The 18,657-nt window shown below is 41.3% G+C and overlaps 2 protein-coding genes across 5 annotated transcripts; one reads left to right on the top strand and one right to left on the bottom strand.

Moving 5' to 3' along the window:
* Positions 1–23: 23 nt before the first annotated feature.
* Positions 24–9,490, top strand: gga3b (golgi associated, gamma adaptin ear containing, ARF binding protein 3b). Of its 4 annotated transcripts, XR_005441918.1 has the most exons (18): positions 24–192; positions 698–782; positions 863–938; positions 1,028–1,126; positions 1,233–1,356; positions 1,444–1,556; positions 2,243–2,323; positions 2,565–2,702; positions 3,199–3,280; positions 3,387–3,506; positions 3,636–3,884; positions 4,454–4,536; positions 4,629–4,768; positions 4,977–5,263; positions 5,412–5,581; positions 6,013–6,085; positions 6,954–7,064; positions 7,195–7,213. XR_005441918.1 is itself a non-coding variant. In XM_038699289.1 (17 exons), exons 1-17 carry the CDS (start codon positions 153–155, stop codon positions 7,303–7,305), a joined length of 2,100 nt encoding a protein of 699 aa, XP_038555217.1. In that variant the 5' UTR covers positions 24–152; the 3' UTR covers positions 7,306–9,490. The 4 variants fall into 4 exon arrangements, 2 of the variants coding, with proteins under 2 accessions (XP_038555217.1, XP_038555208.1); XR_005441917.1 differs by having other exon boundaries at positions 6,013–7,064; positions 7,195–7,232; XM_038699289.1 differs by lacking the exon at positions 6,013–6,085 and having other exon boundaries at positions 1,444–1,547; positions 7,195–9,490.
* Positions 9,491–9,559: 69 nt separating this feature from the next.
* On the bottom strand, positions 9,560–18,249 carry nup85 (nucleoporin 85). Its single transcript, XM_038699309.1, has 19 exons — positions 18,092–18,249; positions 17,618–17,708; positions 17,368–17,524; positions 17,205–17,275; positions 16,957–17,000; positions 16,524–16,593; positions 16,261–16,382; positions 15,926–16,060; positions 14,762–14,884; positions 14,387–14,518; positions 14,168–14,274; positions 13,954–14,037; positions 13,755–13,820; positions 13,488–13,639; positions 13,272–13,389; positions 12,486–12,586; positions 11,783–11,934; positions 10,839–10,940; positions 9,560–9,754 (listed from the first exon to the last, which is right to left on the bottom strand). The coding sequence occupies exons 1-19, from the start codon at positions 18,122–18,124 to the stop codon at positions 9,656–9,658; spliced, it is 1,959 nt and encodes a 652-aa protein (XP_038555237.1). The 5' UTR covers positions 18,125–18,249; the 3' UTR covers positions 9,560–9,655.
* Positions 18,250–18,657: the final 408 nt, after the last annotated feature.

The following is an 18,657-nucleotide window of genomic DNA, read 5'->3' as shown; positions in this document are numbered from 1 at the left end:
ATCAGCATTCTGCTGATTTTCATTTCAACACTGAGGCAAAATATGATTTTTGTTAAACAATGGTAGATACTGTTTTTTATTTCAATAGTTCCGAAAAATAATTTTGGACTCTCGCGCAGTCGCCGGTGACATCGCGCGATGTTTTTAGTGCTATGGCGTACCAGGAAGGGGAGTCGCTTGAATCCTGGCTCAGTGAGTGATTAATCCCATTTTATGAATTAAATAGTATGGATAATTAGGTAGAGACATTGCACCTGATGGCAGATCAGTCACTTCGCTAGTACGGAGGCTGTCAGCGGGCTTTCCGGCTGATTCACAGCTGGTAAAGGGTCCTGGTTTACAGTCTGCTGTCTGCATCATTAGCAGGGTGGGTGGAGAGCTAAAATAAACACTGTCTGGGTTACATTTACCAGTGACAGCTCAGCGTGTGTAGTGGTTGTTGAAGCTGTACAGATAGTTGTCCCTCAGTACCGCTTAATACTTGCAGCTGTTGAACAGAAAAAAACAGATTCGTTTGAATGATGAAAGAGCAGCCAATACAATGAACACTACATCAGCAACTACAAAGAGGAAGAATGATAACAATTACTGCATTGTTATGTTGAGCACAAGACTCACTGGGGGCCATATTCACAGCAGGGTGTGCACAGCAATAATACTCCACAAACACAGCAGTTAAAATGTCTTTCTCCAACAGATAAAGCCACCCATCCAACAAACAGACAGGAGGACTGGGAGTACATCATTGGCTTCTGTGATCAGATCAACAAGGAACTGGAAGGGTATGTTGGTGAAGTATTTCACAAACTTTTTTTTTTTGTCAACTCAGAGAAAGTTTCTCATCTGGAATCTGTTCTCTCAGTCCTCAGATCGCTGTAACTCTACTCGTCCACAAAATCCACTCACCACAAGAATGGGAAGCTCTTCAGGCTCTGACCGTAAGAAATACTTCACCTTAATGTCAACAAGCACCCTTTTGTCCTCAACTACTGAAGCAAGCACTTTGGTTTAACGCTTTTATGTACAGGTATTGGAGGCGTGTATGAAGAACTGCGGGAGAAGGTTTCATAATGAAGTTGGAAAATATAGATTTTTAAATGAGCTGATTAAAGTCGTGTCACCAAAGGTGAGCAGTCTCTGAATAGGTCCGTATTTCATGCAAATAAAACATCTGCTGACTGTTTGTCCTGCTATCCAACCTTTTTTTTTTTTAAATCACCTCTTGTTTCCAGTACATGGGTGGCAGCGCGCCTGAGAAAGTGAAGATGAAGATTGTAGAGATGCTGTACAGCTGGACGGTGGCATTTCCAAATGAAACCAAGATCAGCGAAGCCTACCAGACGCTGAGAAGGCAGGGTGTGTTGAGATGCTTAACATAATGCATGTGAAAAGACATCCGCCTCAAAGGAAACTTATCAATCCAGTCCTCACTCTCTCCACCAGGCCTCGTGACACGGGACCCAGAGTTACCGCTGGACAGGACTCTGATTCCTTCTCCTCCGACACGCCCTAAACATCCAGTGTTTGACAATGAGGACATGGGCAAGGTGAGAGATGTAAGAAAAAACAAATTAGAACAGGTAGTTTAAATGTGAAGTAACTCAAAAACATAAATCCTCTCTAAATAAGAAGTGAAGGCCATCATCATTTCATTTCAACAAAGTTGCAACAACATAATCTGAGGAACGATGCTGACACATGTTTTTATTGCAAGACGCTTAGATTAGAGCAACTCTTTTTACTGGTCTCCCTAAAAAGTCTTTTGGAAAATTACAGATAATTCACAACGCTGCAGCCATAACTTTAACTAATACAAACATATAGCTCACGTTACCCCTCTGCTGGCATCACTGCACTGGCTTCCTATGTCTTTTAGAATTGACTTTAAAGCCCTTTTACTCACCTACAAAGTTTTCTTTTAGAATTTCCTAAAGTGTCCCACAAGACATCTGGCAAGGCTGCTTTCTGTTTTTATGGCCCTGAACTATGAAACTCCCTCCCCTTAGAACAACAAAACTCTATTGGCGTTTTTTAAAAAGACATTGAAGACTTATGTTTTCTTTTGGGTTGACTTTTCTGGTATCATTCCCTTTTTTATTGATGCGTTATCAATCTGTTTTTTGTTTCTTCTGTTGCCTTTTATCTGTTGTTATTGTGATCATGTTTTGTGAAGCTCTTTGAGCTGCATCGTTAAATGAAATGCGTTACACAAGTGTGTGTGTGTGTGTGTGTGTGTATGTAGCTGCTTGCTGAGCTTCTCCGGAGTAAAAATCCAGAGGACCTGCAGGAAGCCAACAGACTAATCAAAAACATGGTGAAAGAGGTAAGACGTGTCAGAATGGCTTGCTGAATATTGAACAGTCATCATATTGATTTCAAATGTACCTACAAGCTGCTCTCTGCTATGGGGACACGTGGAATGAACGGATTTGTGACTGTTAGACTGTTCAAATTGTTTTGGCCCAAGAGTTTCTGCCAAGGTGTTTTTTTTTTTTCATATTATGACATGACCCTTTCTATGTGCGGTATATAGTACATTTTGTCTTGTGTTTTGTTTCTGTCAGGATGAAGCACGAGTACACAAGGTCACAAAGCGTATACACACGCTGGAGGAGGTGAACATCAATGTCAAGTTGCTGACGGAGATGCTGTCCCACTACAATAAAGACAGCTCCACTGACTCAGACAAGGAGATCATTAAGGTGTGTGTCCGTGCACACACACACACACATCCTTTTCTCTACAATCTAAAACTCCCTCTTGTAGCATTTGATTTTTCTCTTGTGTCTAATAGTGACACTTTTCTGAAATCAACCATTTTGGCTCATACTGAACTCTAATCCAGAACTGCACAGTGAAATTCAAACTCTTATCCTCCAGAGAAAGTTCAACTGGCACACGTGTCGTCTCATCTATTTTCCCTTCAGTGTCATTTACAATAATGCAATCAAAGGCAGTCAGAATGGTAAACAATCACTGTTCTCTGTGCATTTTACAACCTCACATGATTTGGGTTTTAAAAGTTCAACAACTCCAGACATTTGGTCCTCAGACTCATGAGATCTGAGTAACTTAAGAGTCTTGGTTAAATCTCATATATGCCTGAAAGTTATATGTTTGCATTGTGATATTTAAGTGAAAAAACTGACTTAACAGCTGTGTGAAACTATACAGCACCTCCTTTGTATTTCCTCTCAGGACCTCTACGGGCGTTGTGACAAGCTGAGGCGTGCTGCTTTCAAAATGGCCACTGAGACGGAGGACAACGACGGCAGTTTAGGTTTGCTGGTTTGGTGTTGTCTTTTTACGTGAAGAAGCCCTGTCTTCATTACATTTTGGCCGTTTCGTCATGTGTAATGTGTAACCTCTGTCCGATGACTCCTCAGGTGACATCCTGCAGGCCAGCGATGACCTCTCCAGGGTCATCAACTCCTATAAGAAGATTGTTGAGGGGCAGCCCATTAACGGTGACAGTGAGGAACCCACAGCTGGTCACAGTGAGAGTGGTGAGAGACATTTTATAATCACGCACGTGTTTGCATTTTACATGAAAACGCTTTCTGCTCCAGACACCCTGCTGTTGTGTAATCAGTTCAGCTGCTGCAATCATTCATTCTCTCCACGTCACTACCCAGAGACAACAGAGACGCTGATCGACCTCGCCGGCCTTGACACTCCGAGTCCCCCTCAACCTGCTGCCCCTCCCTCCCAGCCCTCAAATCCTGTCTCCACCAATCCCATGGCTTCCTCTATCCCTGTCCTACCTCCTCCTCCCAAACGCCTAGCCGGCTCCCATGGCAGTCAGAGCAACAGCCCGAGTCACCCCCCCCTCGACAAGGCCTCGGCCGCGCTCTCTCTCCTCGATGATGAGCTGCTGTCTCTAGGTAGTATTTTCCCTTCGTGACTTATTGAGTTAAAGTAACAATTCGAGAGTCCGGCTTTGTCCACTGGTATCAAAATCCTACTAGCACCTTTAAAGCTCACTAAAAACATATATATGGTTTGTTTCATCTGAAGTAGGGACTTCCTGGAGTCTCCAAATGCTCCCAGCCAAGAAATAGTCTGGCATATAACCCCCAGTATTATGGCCAATTTCCTGTTTTACAATCCCAAATTAGACATAATGTGTTAAGAAGTGAGCTTTAAAGGAGCTGGTAGGCAGATTTTGTTAACTTCAAATATAGCCAGGCTAGCTGTTTTCAACATTCAGGCTAGGCTAAGCTAACAATCTCCTAGTTGTAGCCATATATTTAACAGGCGTGAGAAGTGATATCTACCTTCTCCTTTAACGGTCCACCAGAAGGCGAATAAGCATATTTCTCAGAATGTTGAACTATTACTTTAATGTAGCCATTTCCTTGATGTGGTTTGTGAGAGCACTAAAAAGAAACCTGTTTTTAAGATAGAAGTTTTTCTCTCTTTTGACGATACAAGTGCCCGTACCTTCTTTCAGGACTGAACGACCCCCCTACCTTTCTGAGCAGCCAGTCAAAACCTAAGCTGAGCGAACTGTCCAATCAGTGGACGTCCTTGCAGGTACATTTAAAATGGTTTAACCTTAACCGAACCACAGCTCATTAGTCAGTGTGTAATACGAGAGGGTAAATGATCTTGGTCTCCGCCTGCAGGCTCCAGCTTCAAGTGTGGATATGTTTGGCAGCCTAGCTTTTTCTGGTCCAGTGGTGCCCCCAGCTGAACCAGCTGCTGCCACACACAGTCTCCAGAACCTGCAGGACCTGGCCTTGATGGGCTTTTCAGATCTCAAGTGGTACAGCCTTTGTCTCTCCACTGTTTAATTGGAAATCAATACTTTCTAACAGTTTGGATAATAGCAAACACAGTATAATTCCATAGCATTTTCTTTTATTATGCTCTTATTGGATACATTGTTAAATGGTGCTCTTATTTGACCAGTCTGCAGTACTTTAAGGTCCCATAGTGATCCATCAAGTTTTGTTTTATTTTATTTTTTTCAGTTTGTCCAGCCAGATGACGGCCAGAGGAAGCAGCTTTGGAACGCCTGCAGCAGCACCTCCCCTCGTACCGGGGCAGTGTTCTCCTTCCTCAACCTCTTTTCTCCAGGGCACAATGCCCAGCTCCCCCGCTCTGTCCCACGCCAAGGCCCAGAGCCTGGGCTCGGCCCCGGGCAGCCCTCTGTTCCGCTCTCTGTCCCCCTGCCACCCTCCCCTCCAGGGAAGCCCGGCCAGACCCACAGACACCTCCCTGAGCAATGTGCACGTCCCTCTGGAGGCCATCAGACCGAGTAAGGACAGGAGAGAAGAGAGCGGGAGCAAAGAATGATTGACTGGTTAATGGAATGACAAACTATAAAAAATACATAGATGGATTTAGACTCTTTAAACACCTGATGTCTGCCTGTTTCTGATTGGCTGTGCCCTATCTGTCCTCAGGTAAAGTGCTGCCTGTGACGGCCTACGATAAGGACGGTGTTCGCATGCTCCTCAACTTTGCATCTGACTGTCCCCCAGGCAGGCCCGACGTGTTGGTAATGGTGGTGTCCATGCTTAATACAGCGCCCCTGCCTGTTTACAATGTTGTACTGCAAGCTGCTGTTCCCAAGGTAAAGACATTTACTCCTCTGCTCATTCAGGTTCAGATTCAGATTCACTTTATTAGCCATTTGCAGTTTAAAACCACATTGGAAAAGAATATGCAAGAAGCTCAAAGTGCAATGTCACCACATAAAAAACATAAAAGACATAACATAAAACAGACAAGCAAGTGCCACATAAAACTCAGTAATAAAACACTATTCAATAAAATCCATCCATAAGATATAAAGTGCCTAATTTAAAGTGCTTTGTTTAAAGTGATCACAGCTTGGGGAAAAAACTGTTGAAATGGCGATCGGTAGAACATTTGTGTGTGATGTGAGTGATACCTTCTCCCTGAGGGAAGCATCTCAAAGAAGGCCCCTGCAGGATGGCCTAAAGCATCATTAGCAAGTTTTAAAGCTCGATTCAAAAGTATAGCTTTATATGTAACCTCCAGGAGCAGCAAAGTAGAGCCAATGATCCTGCTGGCTGAGCGAACCACTTTGTTCAAAGACTTCTTCTCTTTCAAGGTGAGATTATCAAACCATACAAAAGTTCAAAAGAATCTTAGTGTTTTGAGTGAACTCTTGACGCCTACGTAAAAAGAAGAGGCGCTGTCTCGCTTTCTTAGCAATTTTAGTCGTATTAGAGCTCTAGTTCAAATCATGCGAAAGAGTCACACCCAAAAATTCACATTTCTCAGTAATCTGCACATCGGAGTCATGGATAGTAAGAGGCACATGATTCCTATTGTGACAAAAATCAATAACAAGTTCACATGTTTTTGAAGTGTTCAAAAGCAAGTTATTTTCCTTACTCCATTGAACAACATTCTCCACCTCCTCGCGATAATGAGATTCATCGTTTGAAGTAATCAGCCCAATGATAGTTAGTATCATCGGCATATTTGATTATCACATTATTAGCATTGGGTGCCTCAAGGTCATTGGACACACTGTGTGTTTCCTGTGTTCTTTTATTTGCTGTGTTGTCATTGAGGGAGCGTAAAGGTTTTATTAGCTTTTTCCGTGTACTGTTTATGAACGTATTTATGTTTCCTTTTCTTTATTCATATTTGACATTATACAATATATTTTAACAGATCCGCCTGGTATCTTTGTTGGGCATCGTGCCCCTTCTCTCTCCTCAACTGGCCTGTCATCTTAGTTTGCATTTCTCCAAGTCTGTCTTATAAACAATACTGTCATTGTGTACATTGTAAGATTAACTGGTCCCTGTAATCATTCCCCCTCTCTTAACTTAGTCAAATCAAATATGCATCTTCCAGAGATCTTTTAGTGGGAAATAAATTCTTTGTGTTGCTATGCCTCGTCCACGCCCAGCGAAAAAACACTGCCTGTGGAAACAGTGCTGACTCTTCCTTTCATCCCCCACCAGTCAATGAAGGTGAAGCTGCAGCCTCCATCAGGAACAGAACTGGCACCATTTAACCCTATCCAGCCTCCAGCCTCCATTACCCAGATCATGTTGCTGGCCAATCCAACAAAGGTAGGTGACATAATACCACTTAAGCACATAAATACACACACCAGTCAGACAGAGAGGTTCTGGATAGATGCTGAAAATGCTTCTGTGTGTGTGTGTGTGTGTGTGTGTGTGTGTGTGTGTGTCTTCACAGGAGAAGGTGCGTCTGCGCTACAAGCTGGCTTTCACACTAGGAGACCGTCCGTGCAACGAGGTTGGAGAGGTCGATCAGTTCCCCCCACAAGAGACATGGGGTCATCTATAGCAATGCGCAGGCCTGCTACCAGTCAGCAGGGACAGACCAGTTCATGCTCCATGAAGGGGTGTGAGTGTGTGCGTTCACATCCATCCCAGAGAGAAAGGAGGGGAAATTCAGCTGCACTCTACCTTTCAGCTTCACATTCCTTATAGTTGTTCTTTTGTTTGGCCATTGTTATTACTGGCAGTGAGAAGCAAACAGCAGACACTAAAGTTTTATTTACTCAGTGCTTGTGTACCTTTCTGCAGATAGCTAACAAACTAAAGATATACACTGACACGTAAGACAGCCATGGTGTTTACAGGTTGACAGTATTGAGAAAAATATTTTAATGGATTTCCCCCAAGATAAATATAACAGATGTGAATGTATATAAATCATCAGTGCATTAGAGCTCAGCCTCAGACTGGACAGACAGGATGCACTGCAGGATAACAAAGTATTACAAAAAGAAATGAACCGCTAAGCTAACAGAGCCTAAGAGACAAACTCTTTTATTTATTCTTCTGGCTGAGCAGTGTCTTAGCCCATGGAAAATATACTTGAAAATATCCAGAAATGTGGAAATGGGATCTGGTAGAGTTAAACTGGAAAATATCTGTTAAAGTAAAAAGTACTGTCACATAGTCATTGCTGCAGGAAGATAGTTGACTGTAATGTGATTATTTCATCCATTGTGATTTTTGACGTAAAGGTCCAGTGTGTAATATTTAGGAGGATCTATTGACAGACATGAAATACAATATACATAACTATGTTTACAGCGGTGTATAAAGACCATACATAATGAATCGTTATGTTTTATTACCTTAGAATGAGCCATTTCTATCTACATAAACCGCAGGTCCTCTTACATGGAGGTCGCCATGTTGTGCCGCCATGTTTCTACAGAAGCCTTAATGTACAAACAGCGCTGCAGAGCACGTTTCATCACTACGCTGAATACATACAAAGAAGAAGTAGTAGTAGTAGTGGTGGTGGTGGTGGTGGTGATCTGGTTTATTAGAAGTAAGAAGAGAAATTTGCACAGATGGAGGCCCACACATTATTTAGCACAGGAGCAGACATCATGTCAGCCACCGTTTCGTCTGCGCGCTTGGAGTGGTGAGCAGCGACTGATGGTGTATTTGTGTTTTTACTCCTTAAATCTTTATTGCAAAAAGAGAAATAAAGTGTACATGGGACATTAAGAAGTACACAGAACTTTGATTAGTGCAAAATCACGTGTTGCATTTACATATTTTATACAGTTATATTGTTTATACAGTTAGTTTGCTGTCCATGTAGAGTGAACTAGCTGTCTGCGTGTTTATACGCTCTGATAATGCTAATCCAACACATCTTTGGAGTAGCATCCATGTTGATTCCACATTCCGACTTAAGAGCACATGAACACTCTGAAATCGGAAAAAATGGGACCATCCGAGGTGCATGTGAATGCACCATGAGCCACAGGTTGCAATTCATAACACTCACCACTAGATGCCACTAAAGGTTACACACTGAACCTTTGAGTAACTAGTTTATTTAGCCTCGTTTTAGATTAATGGACCGACAATGTTGAATTTTGTGCTGTAAAGGCAGCAAACTGCACTTTACATGGTTATTATTATTATGTCGTTATGACTTGAGTCTGCAGAGGCCAACTCTGGCTTTATTTCGTGGATTAGTTTGTTTTCTGTTGAAAAATTAATAAAGGCGATTTGCACAGGTTTTCAGCATTTCAGTCATGGATTTAGCAGTGGGTATCCATGTTCACATATTTACCAGTGTCAGTATTGGAGTATTTTTGTCACACTTATTATTTCCTGTTTTAGTGTTTCAGTGCATCACTGAACCTAGAAAATGTGAACTGAAAAATCGGAATTTAAATTTGGTAGCTGGAAAGGGAAATCTGTCAACAGGCGGGTAACTTTGCAGCGTGATAGTGGAACTGTCACACTTTCATGAATCAGTCCAACCGATGATCCCTTAGGTCCCTTTCTCTGGTAGTCCTCAACTCGTCGTTATGTGGGATGTAGAGAACAGTGTGTGTTTAATGTACATAGTATGTAATGTACCTATCGTTTGTTGTGTGACAAGTTATGTGAACATGTGACGTGTAGATTTCGAGAGAGTGTTAGGTTTGTACATACTGTATGATGTGCCATGTGTTTGCTGCATGAAAAAAATAAATATTTCTTTCAGTTGATGTCTGATATTCAGAGTTTTTTTAACTCATCGAATACAGGGTAGCACAAAGTCCAATTTAAAAACAATGTGCATCAGGAAAACCTTTTATTATGAAAAGAGCACATTTTGTTTACTTGAATTTTATGTACAGTACAAAAATTGCAAACGAGCTTTTTAATGTCATTCATGCTTCCACTGTTCCCTCTTTGACTATGGCCATAGCCAGATTCCTGGCCAGAGCGAGTCTCAGGAGCTCCACTTTGGTCAGCTCTATGTCTTCATCCTGAAATGACAAATACAGCAGAGCAATGATTGTAGAGCTGGGCCCTGTTTCAGAGAGCAGGCTTAATAAACTCTGACCTTATCCCTGAGCTCTGGGTTGATTGAGCCTGAGGTGGGAAACTCAGAATTTTCAGTTCCAGAACAGCTGATCAGAATAAGTTCAATCAACTCTGAGTATGTTGAGCCTGATGGAAGTGCGTGCTTGGGGATGAAAAAAAGCCATCATCAATGGAGCTCCGATACAACGATTCACCATGGCAACGGGTAAATAAAGGCAGAGCCTCCCAATTTAATTGGGTGGAGCTAGTAATACGAATGCGTGCCAACGCAGACCACGATAGGCTCTACAACGCAGGAGTGGAAGAAGGATCAGTGCATTAACATTATTAGGCTACTACACAGCGTTGCTCATTAATCATTTACCAGACTGGACTTTCCTTAATGAATGATAAAGTGCTACAGCCCATTACATTCGATTTTAAATAGGAAGGCTATATTTATTAAGGTGTAACCCGACGGGACAAAATGCCTGTGGCAATCGGCTACCTGATTATGAAAATAGAAGACAGTTTACTCGTTAACCTGGGTCACAGTCACACCCAGCAGGTTAGCCTATTAATAATTTTTTTGCAGTGGAAAATGTGTCTATAGATATCCATTTTACATTAATAAAACCTTGCTCATTTCGTATTTTATTAATGCTGTCAAAACACAGACTATCAGCAGGTAATAATGAAAATGATTGATCATAAAGTAGTCATGTTCAAGATCATGTTTGGGTAAAGAACTAATAGCCTATCTAACCGGGATTTTAAAGTTTTTAAAGATGTAAAAGCATTCAGATATGTGCTTTGATATCGACAGAATGAATGAGGAAATGAAACAGTGTGTCAGACAGCCGCCTCAGGCTCCGCGGGAGGGGAGGAGTTAGAGAGAAACTGACGGTTTTTCAACTTATCCTGTGAACCTAACCTCCTCTCGAGGTTTCGCCAGCAACTAAAAGCTCTTTTTTTGCCAAAAATGAAAAGAATCAAAGCAACAGCATCACCTGCGCAGGATAAAAGGCTGTGTGAGGAGATTCCTACCTGCATGGGTCGGTCTGTGCCGGGAGCTGTGGTGTTCAGTGAGGAGGTTAGCTCCTCTAAACAGAACATCAGCTCGTGGGTTTGGTCTGCTGAGAAGATCACCTGAAAGTTCGACAAACAAAGCCATCTTTTAGCTAAAACTGTCCACAGACCAACTTCTTTGCAAGCAAAAGAAACTGCAACATTTGTTGTTATGTAAAGTTTAAGTCTGTGCCATGAAAATACTTACACTGGACATTATTTCTGTTTAGTACAACATCTAAACTAAAACCATATGCCGTTTTATTTGGAGTGGCTAACTAAACTGAAGCAATTATGAATCTGATCACACTGAAAAATCCTCAGTCTGACAGCCACTGTTAAAGCTTGATGCTGTGTATGTCTATCCTGCAAACTTCAATAAATGTATATGAAGAATGTTGGGCTACAACCTAGTATAGAGCTGCAACAATCAGTCTATTAATTGACCAACACAAAATTAATCTGCCACTATTTTGTTATGATTAGTTCATCTTTCATGGTGTTTTCAAGCAATAATGTCAAATATTTAGTAAACTGAATAACTCTGTGTTTTGACTGTTAGACAAAAGAAGATATCTGAAGACATCACCTGAACCTCTGGACACTGTAATGGAGTTTTCCAATGTTTTATAGATAAAATGATAACAGATTGATCAATACTGAAAATAATCCTTACCTGCAGCTCTTATTTGGCATTTTATGTCGTCTTGGAAGTTTTATGCAATTTAATATAATAGCATATTTTATTAATTTATCTAAAGAAATTACAAAATAATTTAAATAAAACAAACAAAAATTGTATCACACCTGCATCAATCTATATCTTAATGTAACTCGGTATTTACCTGTACTTAGCCAATATCTTGTGATGATAATGATAAAACTTTTCTACACAGTACACTGCACAGTTCGTGGTGACTGACCTCTTTCTGCTCCAGCAGCGGCAGGGCGTCGGTCAGCAGAGTCATCCAGAAGCTTCGGGGGGCGATCTTGGCCGTCATGAGGGAGAGGAGCAGCTTAGCCGCCTCACGGAAGCGCTTCTCTCCGTACAGCTTGTGGAACTCCCGGTACTTCCCTGAAGAATGAAAAGAGAGCAACGTTTCCAAACTGCAACACTGGCCCAAGTTAATACGTTTTGATTACAACCAAGCTAATGTGCAGTATAACTAACAGTATAAATGTGCAGTTTGAGTTGCTGCTTTTACTAAACAGTTTTTTTGTCTCCTCCCAGATCATATACCAATACCCATCGAACAAGTCTTTGTGTATGCATCTTCATAAATACAGAGGTCTATTTATAAACGGACAGTTTAATAAAGTTTACCATATATATATATATAATATATATATTTACTTATAGATGATATCATTTATATCTACAAAAAAATCTGGTAGCGCCTGGTTACGTATGTTATTTTAGAATGACTGTGAAGCAATGTGGAAGCGCAGTGCCTGATTTGTTCAGCCTATGAGAAACTGTAAGGGAAGCAGTCCAGGAGACAATTAGCCCTGACTGAATGTCCCCTGACTTGATGTGTGAATTTAACTTGTGAGAGCACTACAAAGGCTGCGTCACATGTGGAGCAGTGCTACCAATGCTGCAGTGTGTGTGTCCCTTGTTCATACCAAGGAAAGTAAGTCTGTCGCTGAGCAGCATTGCTGGACCCAGGTTGTCTATCAGGTCCAAATCAGAGAAGGTCCCTCTGGTGCAGTAATCCTGTAAGAACCTGACACACAAACACACTTTTAAAGAAGCAACCATACAACAAAGTGCTTTCACAGGGAGATCAGCAAGCTGTAATTTATTTGAGAGCTTGAACAGACTACAATGCTTGATTTGTTTTTAAAAATCGGCCACATGTAAGGCGTCCCCAGAAAACATGATATCAGCACAGCAAGGGACAGTTTGGACAGACACAAAGTGACGGGAACAAGGAGCAGCTTTTTGGACCAGAGTTCATGGTAGAAACTAGGGATGCACAATATATACTGGGCTGATAAATTATCAGTTGATAATGGGAAATTTATTTATTATTTATTATTGAAAATGAAATTAACATTTAAAGGAGTCTCTTCGCTGTGTTTGTTATGTTAATAGTAATGTCAGTTTGATTTATTTGTGGTCAGAGCTATGGAATATTAAAGGTGTGCATACACTACAGGTTAATAACTTATTTCTAAACTACAAAAATGTGAAATTTTATCAGCCATGAGATATTATCAGTATCAACTGATATAAATCCATAAACTGCATCCCTAATGGGAATTGTGTTGTGGAGAAAAAGACACTACACCACACACAAAAGTTTAAAAAGGCCTTTTTCAGTGCAGGAAGTTCTTCTTCTAAAGGTTCCAGCACAGCCACAGACAGAGTAGGCAAACATCTGGAACATGTACATTAAGGGAACTAACCTCTCTGAAATGAGGGTGGCAAAGGCAGCATCTTTGGCCCTGATGCTCCAGGAGAGAGCAGAGCCCAGTCTGTTGTTCCTCAGGGCCCGCATAGCCATGATCTTACAGATACTCCGCACTGGATGAGAATGAGAAATTAAAAAATGTGTGAAATTCTAAAACGTAAAACAAGTGGATACTACAGAATGAGAGAAGCACTGAGAAAGAAAGTGCTACCTTGCTCAGACATTTGCCTCTGTTCACAGATCCTGAGCACCTTGAGGGCTTTGCGCTCTGTGTCTAAAGGAACACGCTCAATCTGCAGCTCCAGGTAGACGCGGCCAAACTCCGGGCAGTTGTCAAAGTAGTCCACGGCCAACTGCCACAGACTTAACACAAACACACCCACAGAAAAACTTCCAATAAGACAAGACATTTGTAGAGACCCATCACCTTCTAGGACACTGAATTAATTAATAGTCAATTATTGAGTATATGATATACCTGTGATGAGTGAAGAGACCAGAAGCATATTCTAACAGGAGAAACTCTCTCAAGTTGGAGCCAAAGCTGAACAAACACACACACACACACACACACACACACACACACACACACACACACACAATGACAAGTTAAATTGTTATATGAATAACGTGTGCAATCTTGACATCTCCAAATTAAAGTCAAACACGGTCCTTACTGTAGATTGTGAGACTGGAGGAGTTTGCAATGATCCAGCAGATCTGTCAAGTGGGCCACGAACCACCAGTTGTTGAGAGCAATGCTGAAGAGACGAATGAGGAAACAGTGTGTTCAAAGAGTTAAAGTTCATAGACATGTAGGCACAAACACGTGCGTGGCTTGTATATACTGTATTGTGTGTGTATATAGATGGACATAATCCTGCAAGTTACCTGCAGTCCTTGATGACCTGATGGATGTCAAACTCAAAGGCAGCCAGTAAGATGCTGTCCAGCGGCTCTGGGACGCTCCTTGAGTCCAGAAACATGGTCATGCATGACTGCAGCGCGCGCACACACACACACACACACACACACACACACAAAATTACAGGAATGTAGCAGCAGTGAGTGTGAATGATGAGAGGTGCAGCAACTGTTAGTGTAGTGTACCTGTGCATAGTAGTGTAACTCAGTGGGTTTGACTGTTGGGTGGCTGAAGAGCAGTCTAGTGACCAGGAAGTGGTACCAGGTGCTCAACAGTTCCTTGTGCTCCAGCAAAGTGTCTTCATCCCCAACTAGGATCTAAAATTAAGTGAAAAAACAGGTGAGGAAATGTGCGGGATTAATACTCTAGTCTTAAAACCTCACATGGTCAAATATATGCCCGAGAAAAGATCTTGGAAGTATGATCTATGGAGAACTTACACAACAACAAAACATTATTACATCGGATGTCTTAAACAGGACTTCCCACTGCTTTATACAGTAGACTACGGATATCATTTCAGATACAGCTAGGGCGGCTGAAGGTTCAGGGTCACTGACCTTGCAGATGAGCTCCAGGTGTTGGTTGCTGGCAAACGAGTTGTCCTGCAGGCAGCGGTCCACCTCCTCATGCCAGTTTCTCCACTTCACATCAAACTCTGTTAGCGTCTGGGTGCCACCAGGCTGAAAGATTAACATAAAAAAAGCTCAGAGGTAAAAGCCTCCATCGTTGTTTTGAGGGCTAACATTTTGCTTGAATTATGCAAAAGCCACCCCTGTGTTTTATGAACATAAATGCTTTGTTTGTAAGATATCTGTGAAGGGAGGGAGGAACTGGTGTGTCAGGAGGATAGGACCAGAGATGAACTCTCTCATGAGCAAAATACACATTATATGTAGTTTTAACATTAAATGTGTGACACACTTACAAAATGTTTCTGTATTGTTTTTGGTGAGAGGTGTGCCTAATGACTGCTCACTTACACACACAGTCAGTGTGGATATATTTATGGAAACTTCTAGCTCATTCCTATGATTACTCCGCCCCCGCACATTATGTTATTTAAAAGGAATTTAAGGAAGTTAGAATACAGTGTTACGACTTATTCATAGCACACCAGGTTAAAATAAACAAAGAATCTGATGGATGTTGAACTCAAAGTCTTGTTAATATAGCCAACACAGGTCTTTTTCAAATCACAGTAATAGTACTGCCGATCAGCTTTGAGGATGCATTACATAAAAGTTGTGGTAGAAACAATAACATAATAGAATTTAATGCAACAGCACTGCAATCAAAACTAGTTTTGTGAAGCTTATGGTGTTCAACTGTTTCTGAGACTACAGTATATTCTGCAAGAAGAGGAGCTGATTTGATTCCATGGTTGTTTTTGAGGCTGAACATTGAGGTGTCAATCTGCTGAACTGTAATATACCTGAAGATGTAACTTCATTCATGTGTGTGATTTCTGCACAAACTTGGCATAATGACACATAAAAAAAGTTATCCTCTTCCATGTGGATTGTCATAAGCCGGCACCGATTAGCCAAAGGAAATGATTTTTTGCACCTTTTCCACTTGACAAATAAAAGCAACTTCATTTACAGCTGAGACCAAACCATATGTGAACTAGTTCTAGACTAAGTCAAGAATATAAAAACTATCATCTTGCCAAGGCCGACTGAAGCTAAACAATAAGATAAACCATTGAAAGATGGTCTTACATTGTAGAAGGGCATCTTGCTGAGCAGAGTGTCCATCAGCTTGTACATGTTACTGGCAGCAGGCTGTAGCGTGATCTGCTTCACCAGCATCTGTCTGGCTTCTTCCAGCCTGCCCTGCAGCACGTAACTCACCACCTGCACAGCCCAGATGCAACACGTGATAACTATAACTGGAGCTCCATGAAAAAATACAATATAAATAAAAAGTAAAAAGATGAGGATCACTCTGAATGGTGGTTTTGGGAAAGAGAACATATCTGCTCAAAATCGGGGTTAGGTGTGCATATAGCTGTTATAGATTCAAAGACATAAATGTGTGCGTATGCTGCACCTACCACATCCCAGTAGTCACGGTGCTCAGCAGGGCTCTCACTTTGCAGCACTTCTCTGGCCTTCTCATCCACATCAGCCTTGTGTAACCTTACCCAGTCCAGGAGGTGAAGCAACAGGGAGCCCGCTAAGGACACAGACAAACACACACACACACACACACGCGCACACGCACACAGCTGACCTGTTTATTTGGGCGCTTTCATAGTCGCAAAAATTATAAAATATATTGTGGAGATAAACCACAAGCACAAAGTCAAACTCTAACCAGGAGCAGCATCGATGAACAGCACTTCACACAGATTCCAGATCAGTTCAATGGCCAACAGAATGGACACCTGTCACACCACCACAGAGACTGAGGTTAGGACCATGTCAATGGAAACAAAATAATCCAACAGTCTAAAATGAATATTTATTCCTCTGCATTAGCACCTTCACATTAATTGCTCCTTTACTTACTGTAAGTAATGAGCAAGTGTTTAAGTTTTCAAATAAAATGTTATCACAAATTATACGACATAATTATGTGTTACTATACTGTCACAATACCATTCAACCAAAAGATAATAAATGTTAAAACGGATTTATATTGCCTAGCTCTACTCACAAACAAATACACAGAAGTATGTGTGTTAGTCCACTTTTCACCTAAGCATGTAATGTCGTGGAACAGATACACATACAGTACTAGTGCATACCTGATTTCCATACTGCGTGGCCACTCCTGTGTCTTTTGCAGAAACTGCAGAAAAGAGAAAAAGTGGATGAGTAATCACACCGAAGATTAAAGTATCAAAGTTTTACTATGAGTACTAATTTCTTAACAGAGATGTTATTGTCCGTTTCCTGCCCAGGGACTTGATATGTAAATTAGCTTAGAGCCAACTCTGGTACAGCAACAAATCTGTGCACTGTCCCTGTCAAATAATTATTACAAACATCTGACCTGCAACTTGCTGAAGCTCCTCCATACAGGCTCGTATCACAGATCTATAGTTTTTACTGATGCTGACAAATCTAAGGAGCAAGACAGAGACAAATCATTATATGTAATCATTTATGTGGGTGCTTCATCTTCATCAGAGGTCTTGTCCATCAGGTGGCCTTACTGGGGTTTTTTGTTCTTGCTGGGGAGGTCCTCTCTAACTGTCTGCAGGCCAACGAAGATGTGATGTGACTCGTTGAAGAGTTTGCGTAAAATGGGGGAATATATGTCCTCGTCCTTCCTGACCTCGTGGATGAAGGGGGAGCCTGATCCTGTAGCACCTAAAAATACAAGACAGAAAAGGATAGAAGAGTGACATTAGGCAAGAGAGTGTGAAAACATAGAGAGGGGCTTGTATTAACATCTACACGTACCTGATGCTTTGTAAAGGGTCTCATGCACCAGGATGTCACCAGGACCCCATGCAAATCCCAAATGCTTCCCATCACTCGCTGCAGGAATGTTCTGCATTTAAAGAAGCAAGACAGGGTCGTTAAGGTTAGAATTTAATATCAGCTTTTTTCATTTCTGCAAAGTGTCCTACTTTTTAGTAACTACTTAAACCTAATTCAAGTAGACTAACGTTACTCATTTAACTAACCAACAAATAAGACTGAATACTTTCTAACAAGTCCTCTAGCATTATTTTTTTGGATTATGTTGTTACTACTTTGACACTGTATGTATTTCTGTTAATAACGTTAAATGTGTCTCACTGTTTTTGACACACGTTATGTGACTTTCAAATATTATAATGATTCAATTTAGCTAGAGACATTTCAGTTAGCTTTGTTAGCTATTCAGTAAAAGAAGAAAAGGGAGAAAGCAGAGCTACAGCGGTTACTTACGGTGATTACCGGCTCAACATCTACCTCCTCCATCAGGGAACAACAGTATCAACGCAATGAAATTTTAAACTACTAAACTATTCCGCTATGAACACTTCACGCCATGAACTACAGGCTTACGCGCCTCAGTCATTCACTCGAAAGCCCTCACGGCGCAAGTGTGATGACGTCACTGAAGGGCTGCCCTTCGTCCTGCCTGGTTTTCCACCTGCTCTGTTGGTTTGGCTCCTGATGTGGTTTTGTCCCGACATTATGTAGATAGATAAGTACAGCATACTTAGTTAATAAAAAAATTAACACAAATAATCAATAACATGACTACTCTGGGGAACCAGGTTTACATACAAGAGGGAAGTAATGAATGATTAAAATATGGGAATTGTTGTTTTTTCTGTTATCAATGTACAAAAAAAAGAAATTCACCGGATTCTGTTAAGAATCCTTGTTTTGGTTTGGCTTATGTAAATATACATGTTCTCTATATGCAAAAGTACTTAATATAGTTTTAGTGGATCTGCATCATCAGACAAAAAAACAAGATGGCCGCTGAGATTTATTGGGTTAAA

This window comes from Micropterus salmoides, unplaced genomic scaffold, assembly GCF_014851395.1.
Source record: "Micropterus salmoides isolate LMB-PRFRI ecotype aquatic unplaced genomic scaffold, ASM1485139v1 Ms_hic_scaffold_10, whole genome shotgun sequence".
Taxonomy (NCBI): Eukaryota; Metazoa; Chordata; class Actinopteri; order Centrarchiformes; family Centrarchidae; genus Micropterus; species Micropterus salmoides.
The sequence above is the reverse complement of the archived record's forward strand: the minus strand, read 5'-3'. Positions and strand labels throughout refer to the sequence as shown.

What these genes read in the sequence shown, in the direction of transcription:
- gga3b (XM_038699280.1), top strand. Translation starts at nt 153, where the DNA reads ATGGCGTACCAGGAAGGGGAGTCGCTTGAATCCTGGCTCA. An exon ending in GTCGCTTGAATCCTGGCTCA is followed by an intron (nt 193 to 697) that starts GTGAGTGATTAA and finishes TTTCTCCAACAG; the next exon opens with ATAAAGCCACCCATCCAACA. An exon ending in GGACAACGACGGCAGTTTAG is followed by an intron (nt 3,281 to 3,386) that starts GTTTGCTGGTTT and finishes ATGACTCCTCAG; the next exon opens with GTGACATCCTGCAGGCCAGC.
- nup85 (XM_038699309.1), bottom strand. Translation starts at nt 18,124, where the DNA reads ATGGAGGAGGTAGATGTTGAGCCGGTAATCACC. An exon ending in ATGTTGAGCCGGTAATCACC is followed by an intron (nt 17,709 to 18,091) that starts GTAAGTAACCGC and finishes CTTTAAATGCAG; the next exon opens with AACATTCCTGCAGCGAGTGA. An exon ending in GACCCTTTACAAAGCATCAG is followed by an intron (nt 17,525 to 17,617) that starts GTACGTGTAGAT and finishes TTGTATTTTTAG; the next exon opens with GTGCTACAGGATCAGGCTCC.